Below are 23,523 nucleotides of genomic sequence, written 5' to 3'. Positions count from 1 at the left end.
CCGCACACGACCCCCCCGCACTCCCCCCACTTGTGGCACGCGAGCCAAAAAAGGTTTGCCATCGCTGTGATAGGATCTTCCCAGGGCCTCAGCTCGGCCTTCCACCCAGCTACTAACGGAGCCGCTGAGAAGACTAACACAATGATAGAGCAGGAGCTACGCTGTTATATTTTCATTGTATTTCATTATAGTCTCATTTCTTGATAAATCTTCTGTGTCTTGTTGTCTATTTACAGTTCTGGTCCCACCCCCACCCCCATATCTTTCCCAAGGAAGGTTCATGTCCTATTGTTATATTAAAGTGAGACTTTATACCTATTTAAAAGGGATGAATTATTACGCTTATTATGGAAGGGATTATCGCACTTACGAATGATCTTTTAACGTACCGTATCAAGGGCTTACGTAAAAGCCAAAAGAAACCATTAACAAGATCAGCCCATCCTCGTGGCTCCGGGTCACTCAGGACGCCTCCATTTCCAGTTAGCCGTTTTCAGCTGCCAAAAAGACTTAACGGTCTTATGGCAATAATAAAAACACGGGGTTTATTATTCACAAGTAACAGAATGGATTCTCCAATGTACACGGTTCACAAACCCAAATGAAGCCAATTGGCCCTTAGGGGTTTGTAGGTACCTCCCTTAAACGTTTTACAGTTCATTGTGGAGACGCCCACCTAGGACCTCTGAAGAATGAAGCCTGCCGTTCGTCTTAAAAGCCGTGTATGAAAATATTTACTGCAGCTGAGAAAATGGGCCTAGGAGGCCACTTCCACGGTGACGGCTTCGGATTTCCCGGTGTCTTGATCTGTGCAGGTTACATGTAATGATCCATCCCTGAGAAAAGAAAGAGAAACGTTATCCTCACTTCCTAAACATTTAGATTAGGAGTGTCCCAACTTTGGCCACTTCAAGGCCTGTCGACCTCAACTCCTCCCAGAATCCCCCCGTCAGAAATGCATTAATGGAACGTTTATGCCGATCCACACACCATTTCTGGGGCCAAGATCTAAATCGGGGGTGTCCAATTCTTGGCGCTTTTGAGACGTATGGATGACAACTCCCAGAATTCCCCAGCAATGCACGGTTGGCTGGGGAATTCTGGGAGTTGAAGCCCATAGGTCTTAAAAAGTGGCCAAGGTTGGACACCCCCCACTTAGATGCTAGTGACAGAAACCCTGTGTAGATCAGTATAAAATGTTTATTGAACTTGGGTTCCCAGAAGTTGGTGTAAGAGGGATTAGAGGACACTTATGTTCTATATCGTGCATGTGTAGATACAAACACACACACACACGATAGAAAACATAAGCATCCTTCTTTATCCCTCTTGCACCAATTTCTGGGACCCCAAAGTCCCAGAATGTGTGTGTATACTGTACTGCCCCCCCCCTCTGCACACCCCGTTTTTGTGGAAAATGGGTTTGTTTTTGCCCTCCCCAGCCCCCCGGGAGAATTCTGCAGGCTCCCCAAATGCTCTGCACACCCCTATTGGTTTGTGAAAAAGGGGCATGCAGAGAGTTTGAGAGGCCTGCAGAGTGCTCCTGAGGGCCGGGGAGGGCAAAAACAAACCCATTTTCCACAAAAACGGGGTGTGCAGAGGGGGGGGGGGCTGCAGACTGCTCCTGGGGGCTGCGGCAAAAATGAGCAAAAATGGGATTTGTTTTGCAAAAATACGGTATATATACAGTATATGACAGTTCCCAGTCCAAACAGCCACAGAACAAGAGCTTCGTGGCCCCTAAAGCACTTCCTGGCTGTTGTACAATACGGCCCTGTCCTTCCCCTCAGTCTCACAATCCCATTTCAGGCGCTGGGCAACCTGTTTGTATTTACAACTGGTTGCCAAGTGCCCCTGAGATCAGGTTCTCATCTGGGCAGCCCTTTCCACAGGGGAGGAAAGCAGCCGCTCCAAACGCGAGAGGAAGAGAAGTTTGAACAGGGAAATTACAATTGCCCCACAAACGTCCTTTCCAGGGTCTATAATATTTATTTAGAATCTGGTTATCTTCCCCCCAAAAATATGTACCGGTAAGTATGAAAATTATCATAAAGTCCGTAGGTACTCATGGTTGTGACCCAAAGAATCAAGATTTTTGTTTTCAGTACCTCTTCATTGTAAGGACAGTTAGTATATGATGCAGACCTTCTTTGACGTCTAAATTCTGGAGTACAATCTGTTTTAGAAAAAGAAATCAACCACAAATACATGATTCAGCTGTCGTCAAAGTTTCCAAATCGCTGTTAAGGAAACGCTCCAAGGATGAGATTGGCTTCAACCCTCCACTTGGACTACGTGACAAAGGACTTCAATTTTTATCAGAGACATTTAAGATCAGCAGTAGTAGAACGTCAGCACCTCAGGTGGGAAAATTCCACTTTATTTATAACTTGGGAGATTTCAGAAATTAAGAGTTTATCAGAACAATATGGGATGCATAGCAAACCTTTTATAAAAATCCTCTAAAATTCCTTTAAAAAACCAAATCAGGCTATTTTTTTTCTCCCAAAAGATATATTTCGTTTGAAATCCGTTTCCTCCCAAAGTGGGGGAAAAACAGCCTTCATTTTAACCCCTGCCTTCCCCCTGTGATATTACAAGATTGCAATCCTTTAAAAAAAGATCCCTGCAATTAAATCTAAATTATAATGCTGAAATATAAATTAATTTGAAGGAACCAAGGCAGGAATTTCTGTATAGAATAACTTTGAAAAGCGCCTATTTCCTGAGCAGATTTTTTGGGTCATCCTAAATTGTGCCTCTTAAACCACATTCTGGTTCATGGAACTCACGTTTCGTGTGTCCATGTCTGTGTGTGTGTGTGTGTGTGTGTGTGTGTGTGTGTGTATGCACACTCACACACACAAGCACGAAGCTTGCCCACTTCTGACAGACTCAATTAAGTATTGAAATAGAAACAACAATCTTGGTAATATATTCATCTTAATTGTCGCTATTTTACCCATTAATGACAATTGTAGATTTTCCATTTCACCAAGTCTAACTCAATTTCTCTTTTCAATTTATAATAATTATCCTCTCTTTAATTGTTGCGCATTACTGTTATACTGTTAATTGAATTCCTAAATATTTTACCTTCTTAACTATCTGAATGTCTAGCTTTTGTGTCAACTCTCTTTCCTGTTTCTCTGTAACGTTTTTTAACCGGTAGTTTTCGTTTTACCTTTGTTTATTTTATTATTTTATTTTATTAGTTTAAGTCCTGCCATTTCTCCATATTCTTCTATTTGTTCTGCTAGTTTCCTTCCGAACAGATATAAAATTGCAGTGCAAAAATTAACAGGCTTTTCTTTCTTTACCTGTGCAAATCTGTCGTCTTCTTTTACCGGGCCTTTTTCCAGAGACTCGTACAATTCCAGACAGACGGAGGAAATTTTTCCCGGGGCTTCCAGTGTGTGCTGCCTTCGAGCTGGCAAAGGAGTTCCTGATGGAAACAGCACCAGGAATTTGTCAGTCCCCGACTGGTCCAATGCCTGAGGAAAAAATAATAATAAAAAAAGGCCTTGAGGAAGTTTTACTCATTTCGGGTGAATCCTCTCCCACAGGCGCAGGAGTCGTCAACCAGCTAACCTTGGCCAAATCTTTCTGGATGGAGAAATCATTGAACAGTCAAAAAAAGATTCTAGAAGGCGACAGGGACCAAATTCCGTATTTCTGCATCTATGAGCTTGTCAGGAACTGAACAAGACTCATTTACTTAATTTTATTTGATTATTAAAAAGGGGGTAAAATAAGACACAGTCTTATTTTCTTTTGACCCCCAAAATAAGCGCTTGGCCTTATTTTCGGGGAGGTCTTGCTATTTTTGAGGTGCAGGAGATGGCAAGCGTGGTCACCTCATGGCTGCTGCTGCTGTGGGTTGCAATATTTTCGAGGGAGGGCTTATTTTAGCGCAGGCACTCAAAAGCCCGAATGGGCTTATTATCTGGGGCGGTCTTATTTTCGGGGAAACAGGGTGTTATTTGTGTGTGTGTGTGTGTGTGTGTGTGTGTGTGTGTGTGTGTGTGTGTGTGCTTTCGTATATATACGCCGATTTGTGACACAATGGTTTGAGATGGTGCGCCTGTTCCTTGGGGGAAAGTGAATCAATTAACACAACCCGCCTTCATTTTCCCTCTTTTCCAAATTGGCAGAAAAAGTGAGTTACACCTCCTTCCCCCACCTGTCACAACAGAGGAGGTGCCAATCGGGTCCTTTCCTTCCCGGCAGACGCTTCAGAGGTGACCGCCGTGCAAGCAGCTGAATACACCTTAGTCCCAACTGCCCTTTATTGCAACGTTGCTTTAGTTTTCCTGATTCCTTGTCAGAATATTTTGTGTTATGATGGCATTTTTATCCTAATGGTTTTCGAAGAGTTATTTAATTTGGGTCAGTGAGCGGCGTGGTGGCCCAGAGGTGAAAATGCTCGCCTCACAATTTGAAGGCTGTGAGTTCGATCCTAGGTAGCGGCAGATATTTCTGTCTCTGGGCGCAAAAGGAATAATATCTGCTGTGCACCCCTCATAGGTGTCAGGAAGGGCATCCGGCCAGTAAATGCTCAGCTCCATCCAGTCACCCAGATTCTACTCCGAATTAAGGGATTCAGAGGGTTGTTAAAATAAAATAATACCTCTGGTCAGTGAGTTAGGGATGTCACACTCGCAGTTATCTCTGTGACCATCTTACCTTGACTAATATGTCCTTTGCAGAACATTCAACGGACAGCATGTCGTCGTCCGAAAAAATCTGCTCTCGTCCGAGCAAGATTCCTGCTTCTATGGCCGCTCCGATGGGGATGACCTCGTCGGGAGGGATGGAGTTTAGCAAGTCAACGTTAGGGAAAAGTTCTCTGATCATCTGTTGTAGTTTTGGAATGCGGGCCGACCCGCCACACAGAACCACCTAGAAGACGAGGGAAGCGGGTTTTAAGGAGACAAACGCTAAGTGGGAATGAGTTGCTAGGCAAAGAGTTGGGAGCCTGTTTGGTCTAGTGATGAAGGCACCAGGCTAGAGACTAGGGGGCTGGGAGTTCTAGTCCTGCCTTCGGCACAAAGCCAGCTAGGGGGACCGTGGGCCAGTCACACTCTTTCAACTCTAGGAAGCAAGCAATGGCAAAGCGGAATGGGGCACCACGGGATAATTTGTCACAGGGCAATTCAATAATTCAAAATAATTTTTTAAAATATATATTATTTTTTGTCATTCATGTTTTCATTCCGTCCCTCCTTTGGCATTCTGGGTTAAATGATTCAATCCAGCCATTCCTTGGAGGTTGGCCTACGTCTTGTCCAAGGGATCTTTGCAGTCAGGCGGCCATGGCGAATCGCCTCACTTTGCTGCCACCTAGTGTTTCCCTAGATTTCTGCAATGCTGATACTATCGTGCAGCCATAGACGTCATAAACGTAACTGGCCCATTTGCCAAGATATGAATAAATAAGATTACCGTACGTTTCAAAGTATAAGACGCACCAAGATTTTGAAGAGATATATTTTTTAAAAAGTTTTTGCACTCTGCAGACTTCGCAAACCCTTTCTGCACGTCTCATTTTTTTGTGGAAAAATGGGGCATTCAGAAAGTTTGAGAGCCTGCAAAGTGCTCCTGGAGGTGTGGGGGGGGGGGGGGGGGAAACGAGCAAAAAACAGCCCAGATTTTCACCCTCTTTTTCATGGGAAAAAGGTGCGTCTTATACTTCGAAAAATACGGTAAGTGAAGATGTAATTATAAGCATGAAAGCGAAACAAAACCATCACTTGTCTTGTAAATCATGCTGGGTCTCACCCAGACAATTGTGCAAGTTACCGTATCAATGTTTTACCCTATATTGTAATGTTCCTCATTCTACAGGTAGTCCTCAACTTACGGCCATTTGTTCAACCACTGTTCAAGGTTACAGTGGTGCTGGAAAAAAAGTGACTTAACAACTGGTCCTCGCTTCGATGCAGCTTCCCCGTGACTACATGATCAAAATCCAGGTGTTTTGACAACTGGCATGAATATACAACAGCTGCAGCATGCCAAGGTTATAGGGCTGCCACCCGTGACCATCTCTGGGCTTCTCACAAGCGAAGGGATTGGGGCGAGCTGGATTTGCTCAACGAATATGGGATTCGCTTAAAAACTGAAGCAAACAGCCCCTCCCCACAAAAAAATTGGGAGTGACTCACTTAATGACCGCATCACTTAGCGACAGAGGCCCCCGGTCCCATTGTGGTCATAAGTCGAGGACTACCTGTAATGACATTCACAGGTTCACAAGGACAAACCACTAGATCTGCCTCTCATTTCAAGATTCTACATTTTATAGTCATTTATGTACAACCTGGTTTAAATTCTGCAAACTCTCTCCCTCTTCTGATATCTGTTCACAATCTGAAACACACCTTTGGGTATTAATCCTGGAACAAGCGTTACCTCTAAAAGCTCCTTTTCCCTTTGATGTTATTTTCTAGTTTATATTAAGCCAGGATTCCACATTACATCTGCACCAAGAATGCCCCCCACTTCCCTAAATTCTTCCAAGACCTAGAAATCAAATGAGGAAGGGGGGGGGGGGGGACACGAATAAAAGGACAACTTTACCTTGCTAATATCATCCGTCGCGAGTCCCACTTGTTCCAACAATTTTTTGATTGCTTCAATGCACTTCACAAGAAGGGCAGAACAAATCAGTTCAAATCTGGCCCTGTTGTATAATAAGAAATAAAAACAAATTATTAGTTTGTCGACCTTCTTTTCGCGCTGTGGTGGAATGTCGTCTGGATTCCCATGAGGAGGGGGGCCTCCTTCCCAGAGGGGAAGAAAGAGGCAGCAAAGTCTGGAATGTCTGGTGGGCAGGAAGAGGGAGGAGATGGCTCCTCTCTTGTCATTCACAGAGTGTATCTATAGTTAGGCAGATAATTGTCTTAAGTCTGGCAAGATTCTGGTCTGTGGAAGAGCAATAAAGAAGCAGCTCCAAAATAACTCCACACGTCGTCCTTGGACCCAAAACATGCGTATTATTTCTTGTTTATTTTATCTAAACTGCTGAGTTTTCTTTCGAGGTTCAGCAGCCTAAAGGTAAAGGTTCCCCTTGCACATATGTGCTAGTTATTCCCAACTCTAGGGGGCGGTGCTCATCTCCGTTTCAAAGCCAAAGAGCCAGCGCTGTCCGAAGACATCTCCGTGGTCATGTGGCCAGCATGACTCAACACCTAAGGCGCACGGAACACTGTTCCCTTCCCACCAAAGGTGGCTCCTATTTTTCTACTCGCATTTTTATGTGCTTTCCAACTGCTAGGTTGGCAGAAGCTGGGAGAAGCTCACTCCATTACGCAACGCTAGGGAATCGAACCGCCCAACTGATCGACAAGCTCGGCGTCTTAGCCACTGAGCCATTGTGTCGCTAAAATCAGCAGTCTAGAAATGCCATTAATATCATCAACCATCTGCAGGGGATAAGTTATCCTGCACCCATTTTCTTCAGGACCTACAGTTGAAAAAATAGGAATATGTAAACTGTTTTAAATATATGAAGAGTTTTGGACTTCAAAGACATGTTCTGAGTTCAATATAGCCTTTCCTGACAATTCACCAAGTGCCCAAATTTGAAATAGCCGTTTTCAGCTCAAAACGTACATGAGATGGTTGAAATGGCCTGCTTTGAATGTTTCACAGGAGCTCCCTCGATGAAAATAAAGAAAAGAGGCTTGGAAATATGAAAGCTTACCTGGAAACGTTACAGTCAAAATCCATCCCATCGTAGAGAGAGTCAACAAAACAATTCGCAGTTCCCAGCGTTGACAATGAGTGTTTTGCCACTTCTGCACTGTTCATTAACTTCATCATAGCCCTCGGATTTCCTCTCACGTCGTTTCTATAACATCTGGGTTTTTTAAAATAATAATAATAATAATAATAATAATAATAATAATAATAATAATAATTGAGTTGTTAATCACAACAAAATATAAGCTGGCCTGGAAGTTTGAGGGAGATGGGCAGTCTAAAAATGCAAAATAAATAAAATTAAAAATAAAATGTTATTTTGGTTCCAATCATTCCCTAATGTTCCGTATAAACAAATCAAACTTTGCTCTAGATTTCCTAGCATTTACCTCCGAAATTCCGAAGCCAAGTGTTGCGCTAAGGCTTCCGTAAAACAGGTCCCGCCTATGCTGTCATCGGTGGTGGTGGAGAGCACGCGGTAGAGACCGCTGTTGACTTCTATGACCGTGATGGAAAGGGAAGCGCCTCCGAGTTTAAACACCAGCACGTTGCTTCCGTTTGCGAAACATAAATAAAAAAATCACTTTTTAATCTCAAAGTCTTAACAGCATACAGATAATTGAGCCGTTAAGTGGGTTTTGATCCTTTTACAAACTTTTGTCACAGTTAAATGAATCACTGCATTGTTCAATTAGTAACACAACTGTTAAGTCAATCAGGCTTCCCACTTTGACTCTGCTGGTCAGAAAGTCGCAAAGGGGGATCACGGGATCCCTCTGCAACCGTCATAAATGTAAGTCAGTTGCTAAGTATCTGAATTCTGATCCTGTGGCCACAGGGACGTTGCAATGGTGGCAAGTGTGAAAAGCAGTTATGTCCATTTTTCCAGGACCATTGAAAGTTTGAATGGCCACTAAGTGAACACCTGTAAGCCTATGACTCCCTGTTTTCCCACACCGATTGTGGTTCTGTTATGAAGAAGGCTTACAAATTCAATATAAAATGCAGGCTGAAGGGTGCCCACTTCTGACCACGGCTAATGGCAACGGAGGCTTTTCTTTCCTTCATCTGCAACAGACAGGGTTGAAATGAATCGTTCTGACCGAGGCTTCCCCAGGAGCCCAAAGCCGAGTCCTCGTCCCGATAAACCCTTTTATTTAATGTACAGTGAATTCCTCTCCTGCAAAGTCTTTCCTCTCCCACAGTCTTTCAAGAGAGGTCACAATTAACGACCTTTATCAGGCTTGGAGAGTGGACAGGCTGATATCTTTCAGATGCTGCCATACTTGGCAAGAATGCAGGAATGAATTAATGGTCTCTCCTGCAAACTCCACTCCCCTTTCGCTCCTCTTTTATTCCCTAAGGGAGGGGCCATTCATCATCCACCTGTGGTCCTCCCAAGTCGATCCCTGTTCTTTAGCTGTTCCCTTCATCTGGCAACTCTGCGCATGCACACACTGGGAACAGGCTCCAGCTGTTCTTCTGCCTCACTGATGCCTGACTCTGAAGGCAGCTGATAACTGGCATACAGCCCTGGCCCCGTCTCTGCCTCTGACACAGAGCCCTCATCAGAGCCTTCCCCAGACTCCAAGACTGGCCCAGGTTCCTCCCCAACCTCCTCACTCTCCGAATGTGTTTGGCAGGCCACAACATACAGAAAGAAGGTTATTCTTTTTAAGGCATCAGTGTAAAAATTGCCACAATCCCCGTAGTTGAGAAACCCTTAATCACCTTTTTCCGCTGGGGGAATCTTGTCCGATTCCGTAAGCGAGCAGAGCAGCCGATGGTTCGTGAATTAGTCGGAGGACATTAAGCCCCGCCCCTTGCGCAGCTTCTCTGTAACAAATGGGACCCCAGAAATCAGAATATCGATTTACCACCAACAGCTTTTTTCATCATAAAAACCCCCAGATGGTTCTTGTATATTATCCTAGATAAATCTAAACCAGCGATTCTTATTCTTGTCAACTTCTAGATGTATGAATGTCATCTTCAGAATTACTGGGTGAGTGGAGTGGTCCCATTCGTTTAATAAAGCCAATTAAAAAATGACAAACTTCCAGAATTTCACAACTCGGCCATGGCAAAGACATTTGGTGGCTTAAGAGTTCACAGACTTTTAAGTTACTGAGGTTGGAAAATTATTTTTGAACCATTCCAGACATAAGTTGTCTTAGTATCACCCATGCTGCAATAATATGCAGTTAGCGGGATATTTTATTAAGTTACATCAACTTGTAACAGAAAAAGAGCGGCGTAGTATGAAGTTTGTGTTCATATTCACTTCTGCATCAAATTCAGGACATTTCAAATTTGCATCAACTTTCAATATATTTGTATTTCAGTAATGCGATAAACCACTACAATAGCAGCAGTATTTAAACGCCAAATGCGGAGTTGTTGTTTTAGCAATAGATGAAAATGGGAATTGGTGTTTTAATGCAGTTTCAGTATTTGAAAGTGATAGCACAGCATACACTTCAAAACAGTTTTTGTGCGAGTGTCTTTTTTTACAAAAAAACATATCCTAGAGAAAAACAGTAACAGGGTAGCTTGTACTGGTAATATGATAGCTACAATTTCTTCCAGTTTGGCCTGTTTTTCCCCATGAAAAAATTCGAAATGATCTGTCGCTGTTTATTTGTGACTTCTGTTCCCAAAAATGCAAACAAGAGAAACTAAAGTGTCCACCTCTTGACGTTTCGTGTGGCCGATGAGCAGGGGTTTCAACAGGATGCCTGACCCAGGCAAAATGCTCCGTCCACAGGATCTGCCCCCAATTAACTCCAGAAAATGTATTCAGGGAACCTCACTCACCCAAGGACGTTTTTCTGCTTCTCTCCAAAATCAAAAGGCACCGTAATCACAGTGTCGTTCACATCCGACCCCAATGCGAATTGAGCAGTTTCTAGAGAAACGTAGAACGGCATAATCAGTAAAAGCTACTTCGTTTCCCAGAACTTAACTCCCCCCAAGCTCCTAATTGAATACCGTACCTTTCATTTTCCTGAAGATTAACTTTGCAACATCTTCTGGAGAAACAAATTTGCCCTCTATTTCGTAAGCAAGTTTTCCGTTCTTTTCGGTGACCTGCAGACAAATCAACACCAAGAATTCCTCAGGTTAGCTGAACTAGGAGAGAAGATTTTCAATGAGCAGCCCCCACGTTTTGCTTAAGAAAACATTCACAGCATTTCTGATCCACCCACAATGCCAGTTAGTTTATATTAAAAAGAAATTAAGGAGTCATTTTACAGGGACCTGTCTAAACCAGCACCAACGAATGTTGTTGGCTACATGGCTAGGAATTGAGCAAACTGAAGTCCAGATGAATAACTGGACCACAGCAAGCATGCGAAAAATCTGTAAGTATCACTACTCCCACAAAAACTACTCCCAAGCCGCCTTCTGACAATTTTGCAACTTAATGTCAGTGCATTATTATTTCTTTTAACCCTAAGCATCTTGTTGATCTAAGAATGTTATACAGTAATAGCTAAATATAACATTCCCTGATCATTGGAACAATTACAACGGCTTGTCTACAGAAGTTGCAGATACTCCAAAACTGAAGCTTTTTAAAAAAGATTGGATAACAATCTATCTGAAAGGGTGTAGGGGTTCCTGCCTGAGCAGGTGGGTTGGACTAGAAGACCTTCAGGGCCCCTGCCAACTCTGTTATTCTGTTATTTAGCATCTGCATTTTAGGAAAGCTTAAAATTATTTCCCTTCTATCAAACTTCTGAAGTTAAGAAATCAGGTTTGTTTTGTTTAACTTTGTTCTTTTGATGTGCCAATTCACCAGCCCTTAGTCTGAATGTTTTTCTTTTTCTTTTCTGGAACATCAATCAGATTGAATAAATGCAAAGGGAGAAAATTTTTCTGGCATATCCTTGTTCTGAGGAACTGAAGAAGCTTCGTGGATGAAAAGTCTTCAAGAACGTCCAGTTGTCTTTTGGGGGAAATAGCACCTTTGGGACAGAAATTCATAAGTTTTCCCTACAGGAAGAAGAAATGGCAAAGGATGCCTCACTTACTGAACATTTACTTTCTGCAATGTATTTTTCCGCTTGTGGGTCTCCAGAGCTGAGAAGAAAAGCAAAATTGGAAGGTACTTTAAAAACATTAAAACATAAAACAAGCAAACAAAAACAGTACATTATTTGTTTTTATTGTATGAGTGTTTCATGAATTCAACTTTCATTCCTGGTTTAAGCAGTATAATTTCTGTACATCTTTAAATAATGGGGAAGAAAACAAACAGATGAAAAAACCAAATTAACCTCAGCTACTTTCTTAAACAGGGACACGGTGGCTCAGTGGCTAAGACGCTGAGCTTGTCGATCAGAAAGATCGGCAGTTTGGTGGTTCCAATCTCTAGCCGCGCGTAATGGAGTGAGCTCCCGTGACTTGTCCCAGCTTCGGCCAACCTAGCAGTTTGAAAGCAGGTAAAAAATGCAAGTAGAAAAGCAGGGACCACCTTTGGTGGGAAGGAAACAGCGTTCCGTGCGCCTTCGGTGTTGAGTCATGCCGGCCACATGGCCACAGTGACGTCTTTGGACAGCCCTGGCTCTTCAGCTTTGAAACTGAGATGAGCACCGCCCCCTAGAGTCGGGAACGACTAGCACAGATGGGGAACTTCTACCAGCGCTGGGAGTTGAGTTTACAAACACGGCCAAAACAGAGCAGTCAATAATTACATTTTAAAAGGAAGCAATTTATTCAGACGCACACTAATGGCGTACACAGAAAGCTTTAAAAGCATATTATGTACCATTTTAAGGAATTTCATACCTTCTTCCAAGAATCTGTTTCACTTTCACTACGGTATTTGAGAGATTTCTCACCCAGTTTTGTTTCGCTGCCAGGCCAACGACCTAAGAAAAGCATTTGAAGGCAGGTTTTTTTAAAGGAAAAAAATACATAACTTTGGCTTGATGCGTTTAACAAAAAAGGAAATTTACCTCTTCCTTTTCGGAAAAAGCAACCACAGCAGGAGTTACTCGGTCCCCAGCATCATTTGCCACAACATCTGCATGGCCATCCTACAACACACAAACACACTTACTAAGACTTATGTTTTCTCAAGGTCCTTGTGTTTTATAAACTTATAAAGGGAAGCTCAGGGATAGATCTATGTTTTACTATTATTATTTTTAGGCCACAAATTTAGATCTCTGTTCAAAAAGATACTGTGACTGATTTTCTTTACTTGGGGGAGTGAGATAGAGAGAAATTCTCTCCTTATAAACCAACCGGATTCAAATGTAATAAGTTAATTTTGCAATTCAATCAGTACTTATAACACCCTAGTTATCTGAAATAAACTCAATGAGTTCAGATACATCTGAACTCACCATGTCGATTAATAATTCAATCAAATGCTCACTATTTGTCAATCACAACAAAATGTTAATTATTACGAGGCTTTTTTGTAACAAATGAATTATTATTTTTTCCCTGGAAGGCTTATTACACACAAGAAACCCCTGGAGAAATCAATCCTTTTTCCTAATATTGGCCTAAATTTATTTTTAAAATAAGATAAGCCGCCTCAGAGGTGCTGAAGGATGAAAGGAAAGCGGCTCCCACATCAAAAGCTTGGAAAACTTTCTAGGCTCATTCAAACCCCATTAAAAATAAGCAGCCCTTCCCTAAAAAAGCTGGCTCTCGTTACAAACCATCTCCCAGGGACAGACACTGCAGGACACTTTATGAGTTGCTATTTTATGGTTTCTCTGCTTTTGATTTTTTAAAGTGTGTGTGTGTGTGCATATATACATATGGAATTGTTGCAAAAATGGGAGCAATTCACCAAAGTGGTGCAAATTACACCCCCACTCCTCCCCCCCAAAATTGCAAAAATTAAAAAAAAACAAAAATCTTTTGAACCCTCCCAAACGTTTGCATTAGATCTCATAAGTCCAATCCCCCCACCCCCAGCATCAAAATGCAACCTTGTCCCCCCCTTGTAAAAGAACCACCCTCCTTGGAAGCAGAAAGCGAGCATCTCAGCCTAACCCTGCCCTTCTTTTTGCAAATGATTTGCAAAGTCCATTGACTTTGATGCAGGGGAGCCAGGGACCCCCCCCCCCTAAAGGAAAAAGACCCCCTCAACCCTCCCCTCTCCCTGCCCCCTCCCGTAGAAAGCTAGCATCTCGGGGTCCCTTTGCTCCCAGGACCCTCCTTTTTCTCCCAAGGCGGGCTTTACCCCTATTTCGTCTCTTTTTAGGGACAAAACGACCCCTCCCCAGTAAAACCCGGGACCCCCCGCCGCCCTGAGCCCCCTCCTCGCCTTATAAACGGCCGCGCAGGCGCAGCTGCTCCCCAAGTGGATGCCGATCGCCGCCATCTTGGCTGCTCCTCGCCTACCCACAATGCACCGGGAGCGCCGCCCTATTATCATCATCATCATCATCTCCGCCTCTTGTTTCCCAGGCGCCGCGTGGCCAATCAAAAACAAAAGGCCTGGCGTGACGTCACTCCACCTAGCACCAGGGCAGATTTTGCCTGGTATTGCAAGGGAAATTACCTTGCATTCTTTTTTTGCAATCATGGCGCGTCCAGGGCCGTTGCAGGGTTGCATTTTAGCAGCCCTGCTGATGGCGGCGCTCTGTTTAAGCCCCGGGGCTAGGCCTTCTGCCTCCGAAGCGCGGTGCGAAGGTGAGGAAAGGGGGCACAGGCATGTGTGTTGCAACCCGCGTGCAAAATGAGCTCCCTTTAGACTGCTATAATTAGCCTGTTGTGAATTCCAGCATGTCTGGCTTGCATGCATGCACCTTCTGAGATTCCGAGCTGGAAGACCTGCAAACTGCCTGGAGTTGTGGACTTTTGCATATATTTTTATTTTTTTAAAAAAATTAACCTCCCCCACGAAAATCCTCTGCCTTTGCTTCCTGCACAGTTGCAAATACAGACTGACTCACCTTTGCAGATGTGCTAAGTAGGGTTTTTCAACCTGGGTTACATTTTTAAGACGGTGGACTTAGACTCCCAGAATTCCCCAGCCGGCAGGGGAATTCTAGGAGTTGAAATCCACAAGTCTTAAAATTGCCAAGTTTGTACACCCCTGTTCCAGTCAGATAAAGATATAGAGAGCGACTTACAAACATATTTTTCACACTTACGACTGCAGCAGCCCCTTGGTCACGTGATCAAAATCCAGACGCTTGGCAACGGACTCATTTCCAACGGTCCTGGGGTCACACAAACCCCTTTTGCAACTTTCTGACAAGCAAAATCAGGTTGACCTATAACAGTCTAACAACTGCAGTGACTCGCTTAACAACCCTGGCAAGGAAGGTCATAAAGCGGGGCAAAACTCATTAATCTGTATTGCTTAGCAGCCTAGTGGAGTATGACTCATGAAAGTGTCATTACTTCAGCTTTAGTTCGGAAAAACATCAAGTTACAGGAATGGAGGCAAGTAAGCTGAGGTGGAACCCCCCCCCCCCCACACTTCCCAAAGGACATTTAGCTGGGCATCCTCACCAGAAATTAAGTGTGGGTCTCCCTGTTGTATCCTGAGTTTTAGCGTTCATTTGTGTGTCCTGTAGGTGGCATAAAGCCATCGTAATGTTACCAGGTTAAGGATGCAGCCTTGCTTCGAAAATTATTATTATGGCGTGTAGGAAAAGTCCTGTTCTTTATCAGGAGTCACAGAGCTGCCTGGTTTTGATTATAGCAAGAATAATGCCTCCAAATGTATATCATTTTTTTTTTTTTTGCAATTATTTGGACCGCGGGATCAGATTTCAGCCTCGGATGGCAGGAAATTCAAATGTCTGAATATCTAAAATTATCTCGCAGCATACGCATAAAACTTCATCTCACTTTGTGGGTAATAGCAATAACACCTAGAATCCCTAGCGCTGCGTAACGGAGTGAGCTCCCATGATGTGTCCCAGCTTCTGCCAACCTAGCAGTTTGAAAACCTGTAAAAAATGCAAGTAGAAGAATAGGGACCACCTTTGGTGGGAAGGTCACAGCGTTCCATGCGCCTTTGGCATTCGGTCATGCCAGCCTCATGACCAGCATGTGGCTGGCTCTTCGGCTTTGAGACGGAGATGAGCAGCCCCCCCCTAGAGTCAGGAACGACTAGCACGCATGTGCGAGGGGAACCTTTACCTTATTGTATTTTACCCTACTCTCATTTTAAATTGTTTGTTCAGAATTGTATTGGTAATATGTGTTTGAACATGTACATTGATATGGCCTATAAGCTAATACATACATACATACATACATACATACATACATACATACATACATACACATACACATACTTTTTTTTTTGCAGGAAATGTCTGCTTAGATTCACCCACAGATCTTCTGAAACTGGTCCAAGTGGAAGGACAGTTTGTGGCAGGTCTAATATTGTGTCAAAGAAAATCCCGTGAAAATTAAACGTAGGAAGAATGGCTGCAGGATTTGGGTTTGGCTGTGTAAAGAAAAGAAGAATTAGGGGGGAAATGATAGCAGTCTTCCAGTATTTGAGGGGCTGCCCCAAAGAAGAGGAGGTCAAATTATTTTCCAAAGCACCTGATGATGGGACAAGAAGCAATGGGTGGAAACTAATCCAGGAGAGAAGCAACCTGGAATTAAGGAGAAACTTCCTACCAGTGGGGACAGTTAACCAATGGAACAGAAGTTGCCATTCAGAAGTTGTGGGGGGGCCATCACTGGACGTTTTTAAGAAGAGACTGGATGGCCACTTATCTGAAAAAGTATAGGTTCTTCTGTTTGAGCAGGGGGCTGGACTAGAAGACCTCCCTTCCAGCTTTATTCAAGGAAGAAAGAAATATCAACCTAAAATGAGTTCTGAATTTTATTTGTATTTGTTTTCATCTTATGAAATACTACCGTAATGAATTCTACCCTTCAAGTTGGAAGGTTTTGGTGATCCATTTGTTTAACTTACACATTTTGTGCATTATGTGTGTTTACTTTTTCACTTCTTGTTCTTTTCACAGTGTGTCAAGATTTCTTGGAAAGATTCTACAGTTCTTTGAAAGAAAAAAGTTCTGATTTCTCCATGGCTTCTATAGAGGAGGAATTAATTAAGGCTTGCGTGGACGCAAAAGGCAAAGAACAACGCTTGGTATGACCTTCTCTTGTCTTCTTGCCATCAGCTCAGTTTAGATTAAAAAATTGTGTCCTTCAAATACATTTTGATCTCTAGTAAATTCACTCACACAGCCCTGCCATTTTCTTCACCATACTACAGAACCGATTTGCAATTTCTTTCTTCCAGAATGCATGTGGGTTTTTTACACACTTTTGTCTGACCGTAGACCCCAGTCTTTCTGGTTTTCCTTAGTTGTCCCCTATCCAACTACTAATGAGACCTATCATGGAGCAGCTTCTAAGTCCTTGAGATAATTCCCTTCAAAGACTTCCAGCTGTGAAAACTCAAGGAGGAGAACAAGGGTGCCCTGATCCATAACGCATCCATTCCGCCTTTGTGTTGTTTTTCGTAGTGCTATTACCTTGGGGCCACCGAAGACGCAGCTACCAAGATCCTCACTGAAGTCAGCCGTCCAATGAGTGGCCACGTCCCTGTGACCAAAATCTGCGAGAAACTGAAGAAAGTCGATGTTCAGATTTGTGAACTCAAACAGGGTATGGATGTAATCAACAGTCTTAACGGTAACAGAGTTGGAAGGGACACTGGAGGTCATCTAGTCCAACCCCCCGCTCACGTAGGAGACCTATACTAGGGGTTCGAACTGCCGACCTTTCTGATTGACAAGCTCAGCATCTTAGCCACTGAGCAACCTAGCCAGGCTAACAAATGGAGGCCAGTTAAGCACATGATGAAGGTCCTTCCACAGTGTTTACAACTCTTTTATTCCTCCTAGAAGGGCACTGATAATCCTGATTTACTAAAGGCGTGGGCTGTAACACAGAGAATCATCCTGTAATCACTTTTTGCCCTTTCAGACATGATCCTAGAGCAGGGGTCTCCAACCGTGGGAACCTTAAGCCTGGCAGACTTCAATTCCCAAAGATCATAAGTGTGAAAAACAGTAACTTTGAACTGTTGTAAGTTAAGGACTACCTATATTCAAATATTACACAGCCAAAGATACCTTTGAAAGTGCATTTGGGGCCTATGTCCATACAGGTGCCCCATCCTCCAGGTCACTGTTGTCCCAAAGGTGTTTTTTTCAAAAGGCAACTGGACTTTTTTAGTTTTTCATTGAAGACGTTTCGCTTCTCTTCCATGAAGCTTCTTCAGTTCTAACTGAACTGAACTCAGAATTGAAGAAGCTTCTTGGATGAGAAGCGAAATGACTTCAAGGAACAACCAAGAAAGTCCAGCTGCCTTTTGAAAAAAGCACCAATGCACCACTTGCTTTGCTGGCTGAGGAATTCTGGGAATTGAAGTCCACCAGGCTTAAAGTGGCTACGGTTGGAGGACAACCAGCCAATCAGCGCCGAGAGGGATCTTCTGAAAGTGGTCAACACGTTGACCTCAAGCATTTGATCAATGCTCCACCTGTTTAAAATCTGCGTCACATCGAAAAGCTTGTCCTGTAAAAATAACTGTCTTGGTGCAGTTCAATAAGATACTTTAAACACCAACAAGACCGTTGATCCATTAATAAGTAACAATAAGTCCTTGACTTATGACCACAATTGAGCCCATCCTTCCCGTTGCTAGGGAAAACCTTTGTGAAGTGAATTTTGCCCTGCCCTCCCTTGTGATTGCAAAGGCGCCATGACGGCATTGTAAGATTGTGATTGTGAAAGAAACAACAGTGCCACAACTACAACACTGTCCGGAAGGGGGCACCTGCCTTGTACAGGTGACTAACTTAACAACTGCAGTGATTCACTTAACTGCTGGGGCAAGAGAGGTCATAAAATGGCACAAAATTCTTTTAACAAATGTTTTACTTAGCAACAGAAATTTTGGACTCAATTGGGATTGCAGGTAAAGGACTTCTGTTTCCTTTAGAAGTATACTATGATGTTTTTAAAATACTTTAGCTTTATACGTTTTAACCATGTTTGTGTCTGTGTGTTTATGTGAGTTTGTTTGTGTGAGAGAGCGATGGAAAGAGAGAGGGAGAGGAAGAAAGAGAGAGAAAGAGAGGGAGAAAAGGGAAAGAAAGAGGGAGAGAAAGAGAGGGAAAAAAGAAAGAGATGGAAAGAGTGAGAAAGGGAGAGAAAGAGAGAGAGAAGAGAGAGAGAGAGAGAGAGAGAGAGAAGGTAGTGGTTCTACTTATTGTATTAGCAAAATTCTAAACATCTGTACACAGGCCTCTCCAAATATTATCCATGCCCATATGTTCAGTCCAGAAATATAAACCTAAAGGAACTATGAGAAGGGAATGCAAGACTCCTTGAGTTGATCTAAAGTTGTCCACAGGATTTGGCATTTTCCACTAAGAAGGGTAACCCAACTGCATTGAGAAAAGAAAAGGAGAATGAGAACAATTTGTGAGGCTCTGTGTGTGTGTGTGTGTGTGTGTGTGTAGAGTCACGTTATTAATTATTTCCATGTGAGGAGACACCACATCACTTGAGGCTTTTTGCATTCAAAACCTAAGACATGGAATGATCCGAGGAGAAACGTTTGGGAAGATGTGAGCTAGTCAAAGCACAGCGACCAAGAAACTTTCTTCTCCGTGATGCTAAAAGATACGTGTGCAAAGAGAATGAGGAGCTCTGCCAATGAATTGAGAAAACAGGTTCCCTGCGGCATCTTCTGGTTGACCATAAGGAGGTCACAAACATCTTCCAATTCCTTTTGTTTCTCCTCCAACCACTCCATCAGGTTTGCAGTTAGGTGACCTCTGGGAGGGAGGGAGGGAGGGAGGGGTCGCTTCAGGCTCATGGTCCCCACCCTTCCGTCCACTTCCTGGGTGTGGTGTGGGGCCAAGCCTGGAATGGGGAGAAGGTCTGAATTCCTCAAAGGCTGAGAAATCACCATGAAAGGTGGCTCTGTGGCTATGAGGCCTTGTGATCTTCTCTGAACATTTCACTGTTTCTGCAGCCTTCAGAATAACAGAATAACAAAGTTAGAAGGGACCTTGGAGGTCTTCTAGTCTAACCCCTTGCTCAAGCAGGATATCATTTCAAGCAAATGGTTGCCCCATCTCTTCTTAAAAGCTTCCTGTGATGGAGAATTTACAACTTCTGGAGGCAAGTTGTTCCACGGATTAATTGTTCTCACTGTCAGAAAATTCTTCCTTAGGTTGACCCCTTCATCTTTGTGGCAACCCCTGAGATATTGGAAGACTGCTATCATGTCTCCCCTGGTCCTTCTTTCTATTAAACTAGGCAGACCCAGTTCCTGCAACCGTTCTTCAAATGTTTTAGCCTCCAGTCCCCTAATCCTCTTGGTTGCTCTTCTCTGCACTCTTTCTAGAGTCTCCACATCTTTCTGTCTGGTCTTCTGGTTCTTTGGAGAATAGGTTGACTTCCTCTTCTTTGGGGCAGCCCCTCAAATATCGGAAGACTGCTGTCATGTTGCCCCTTCTCCTCAGACTAGACGTACCCAATTCCTGCAGCCGTTCTTCATACTTTTTAGGTTCATCGTAGCAAGTTGGTTTGGTATATATATATGTATATGTGTGTGTGTGTTGGTAGATATCTGACTTGGCTTATGTGCTTTTACAGAAAGACAACTGGATTTAACTTCGGTCGATCTATCCAAGATGAGAGTGGTGGAGCTGAAGAGGATCCTGGATAGCTGGGGAGAGGTTTGCAGGGCTTGTGCTGAAAAAACAGATTTTGTGAACCTGATTAAAGAGGCTGCTCCCAAGCACGCAGCTCCTCCTGCTAAAAGTGACCTTTGAGGGGTGCTGCTTCCCCTGAACGCTTCCCCCACAGCCTTAAGCATGACGTCACGATTGGATTTCATTCGCCAGGGCACTTCCGAAGAAACTTAAGAAATCGCTACCTGAACTCCATGGATCTCAAGGGCTTCTGCAGGGAAGGAGAAAGAACCCAGTAGACGGACATAATCTCTGACTGGATAAAAAAAAAAGATTTCTCAATCGGAAAAGCACAGAAAGAAAATAGCAGGATCCTTTGCAGTTGGATTAACTGACTCGAAGAACGGAGGAAGACTGCGGGGGGGGGGGGGGGCAGGGGACCTCAAAGTAAGAAATGCTTTCCCCAGATTTCAATCCCTGCCTCCACCTTGGGCAGGGGGGATCTCTTTGGATCTCAGATGGGTGGGGTCCCCTACTTATTTTTTTTTCTCCACCCATCCCTGCCAGGAAATGTTGATCTTGGTACGTGTGTGTGTGTGTGTGTGTGTGTGTCAGAGGGCACATTGCAATCCCCTTCTGTGCAGGTGTTTACATCACCTGCATGAAGGGTGGAGCTTGCATGGTGCCCCTCCGCCTATCACCGGGCCAAGATTGCCCCTTCCCCTGCAGGTACCCCTGCCAGGACAAGAAACGCCACCTGCTTTGCCTTCCATGGGAACGTCCTTTGTGTACTGGGGGGGGGAAAGAAGCCATCACCACCACATAAGAGTCCCTTGGACTGGAAGGGGAAACTTGACAGAATCTTTTATCAGTTTCTCCCTGCTTCAAAGAGAGAGCGGGAAGGGAGAGAGAAAGACGATAGAGGTGACAGATAGACAGACTAACATATAGATGGATGGATGATAGGCAGATAGAGGGAGAAATAGAGGATAGGTATATGACAGATACAGGAGAGAGAGAGAGAGAGAGAGAGAGATGATAGATAGATAGATGATAGATAGAGAGATAGCGAGATAGATAGTAGAGATGATAGATAGAGGATAGGCAGAAAGAAAGGAAGGAAAGAAAGAAAGAGAGAGAGGATAGGCAGATAGAAGACACATGATAGAGAAATAGATGATAGCGATGATAGATAGATAGATGGAAAGAAATGATAGAGGATAGGCAGAAAGAAAGAAAAAGAAGGAAAGAAAGAAATAGAAAGAAAGGAAAAGAAATAAATAGATATCAGAGAGAGGATAGGCAGATAGATGATAGTCAGGCATGATAGAGAAATAGAGATGATAGATGTGTGTGTGTGTGGGAGGGAGGGAGGGAGGGAGATAGTCAACATTTCACCTTTCAACTGCTGACTCTGTCAAAAGAGGAAAAAAGTCGGGGTCCATGCAACCTTCTGGGCCGGCAGCCAAGCTGCTCCCTGGGAAACAGCCATTGAAGGCGAAAAGCAGGGAGGGGATTGTGAATTTCTTCAGATCTTTGCCACTGAACATCATCCAAGTTTCCCAGCTCTATGAAATCAAGTTCAAAAGGGGAGTTTCTTTATTTAACCCTGTGGATTTAGCAAGCAATGAAAGAAAAAGCAGTTGTAACATTTGCAAATACATTACAGGAAGAAACCTGGGTCAAAGTGGGTTGGTTGATGTATTTGAATTTACTGTTTTAAAGGCTTGAATAAATTGTCTGGGTGCTTTTGGTATTCTTCAGCTGTTCCAATGGAAATGGAAATATTAAAATGTCAGTGTCCTCGAGAAAAATTACCTCGGCCGAAAGTCATTTCTCAGCCCTCTGACAATCCCGGGGGACGTAACAATGGGTAAGTTTACTCGCTGTAGCCCAAAGTCAGAGGTAATTGACCTGTGCTTTATGAAAAGTTCATCGTTCTCCGAGAGACGGAGAGCGGTTTCAAAATCAATCGAAGAAGACGTGGAAGGAATAGGACAGCTGCTAAAGTCCCATCTTGGAGAACTTCAGTCTAAGAAGTTCCGTTTGTGATTTGCCCACAGGTGAGAAAGAAAACCTGTGTGCACCTGCAGTTTTTTCGGTGTTGAGCAGATCGTGAAAACGGAAGAAAGAACCTCCACCAAAAGAAGGGAAGGTCCACCCAGATTGCAATAAATTTGTCACGGGTTGTATTGTGGGCCGTCAGAAGAAAGGAGGGCAACGAGAAGGCGCTAGCGATGCTATTGTCATGTTGTCAAGCCGAGGCTCTCACAGATCAGGCTACCTTTGTTTGTTTGTTTGTTTCTGCCACTCCAGCCACGTAATTTGAGACTCCAGGTAAGCCATACCTGCTCAGGTAGCATCTGCTCGGCTGCGGATTGTCACCTGAGCTTGCTGGCGAGATGGCTCTTTCCTGAAATCTCCCCCTTTGAAGGCCGATAACAATGCAGTGAAGAGTCTGCACCTGCCTTCTGACCCTTTTCCGATGCTTCTTCTACCCAAGGGAGCCATGCCACACGGGCCGTTGAATTCTGTGGCTCTCCATCCCTCATTCCCGACGCAATGAAGTCTACTGGACCTCACCTCATGGGAGAGTTATGGTGGAGACCTCATCAGCTGCCTCCAGGTCTTCCTCCTAGAGCCATTTTAGGATCGTTGAGCTCGTGAGAAGGATGCCAGTGTTGCTATGGGATAAACTGCGCAGCCTCCCGGCGTTCGAGATGCATCCGTTTCCTTGCTCGACACTGCTCAGCTGCTTCGGCAGTGTGACAGAAAGCACACCTGTCAATCAAAGCCAGCCCACCTGCCTAACCCACGAAGAGCAAGAGAAGCGGGAGCCAGAGTCCGTCGTCTGTGGGCAGCCACTACCTTCCAGGTGCACTTTGAGGCTCCACAAAGATGCCCCTGCAGAAGAAGTCTCCAGGCCCAACAATTATGCAGAGGGACGCAACACTGCAAATCACAAGGTCCCATGCGTGGCTATTATGCCTTCACCTCTGCTCCCTGGGGAAACCTTGGGACGCGACCCAACTGCGGGTCTTACCCAAATCCCGAGACCCTCCATCATCCAAGTGCCAAAGGTAAGTACCCCTTCTCTTCAACCAGGACAGGTGTGCACTTCCCCAGGTAGCTGACACTGGGTGTTGCC

The 23,523-nt window shown here is 44.0% G+C and overlaps 2 protein-coding genes across 2 annotated transcripts; one reads left to right on the top strand and one right to left on the bottom strand.

Moving 5' to 3' along the window:
* Positions 1–519: 519 nt before the first annotated feature.
* HSPA14 (heat shock protein family A (Hsp70) member 14) lies at positions 520–14,136 on the bottom strand. The gene is made up of 14 exons (XM_081957248.1): positions 14,003–14,136; positions 12,672–12,752; positions 12,502–12,584; positions 11,745–11,793; positions 10,704–10,797; positions 10,525–10,615; positions 9,439–9,543; positions 8,097–8,258; positions 7,709–7,864; positions 6,583–6,685; positions 4,687–4,902; positions 3,321–3,494; positions 2,109–2,176; positions 520–836 (listed from the first exon to the last, which is right to left on the bottom strand). Exons 1-14 carry the CDS (start codon positions 14,123–14,125, stop codon positions 758–760), a joined length of 1,584 nt encoding a protein of 527 aa, XP_081813374.1. The 5' UTR covers positions 14,126–14,136; the 3' UTR covers positions 520–757.
* Positions 14,137–14,211: 75 nt separating this feature from the next.
* CDNF (cerebral dopamine neurotrophic factor) lies at positions 14,212–22,189 on the top strand. Its single transcript, XM_081958460.1, has 4 exons — positions 14,212–14,370; positions 16,680–16,807; positions 17,187–17,328; positions 20,338–22,189. Exons 1-4 carry the CDS (start codon positions 14,262–14,264, stop codon positions 20,514–20,516), a joined length of 558 nt encoding a protein of 185 aa, XP_081814586.1. The 5' UTR covers positions 14,212–14,261; the 3' UTR covers positions 20,517–22,189.
* Positions 22,190–23,523: the final 1,334 nt, after the last annotated feature.

The sequence above is a fragment of the Natrix helvetica genome (genome assembly GCF_964273705.1).
Source record: "Natrix helvetica genome assembly, chromosome: 6".
NCBI classification, from domain to species: domain Eukaryota; kingdom Metazoa; phylum Chordata; class Lepidosauria; order Squamata; family Natricidae; genus Natrix; species Natrix helvetica.
Note: the sequence above shows the minus strand (reverse complement) of the source record. Positions and strands in the feature narration are given on the sequence as shown.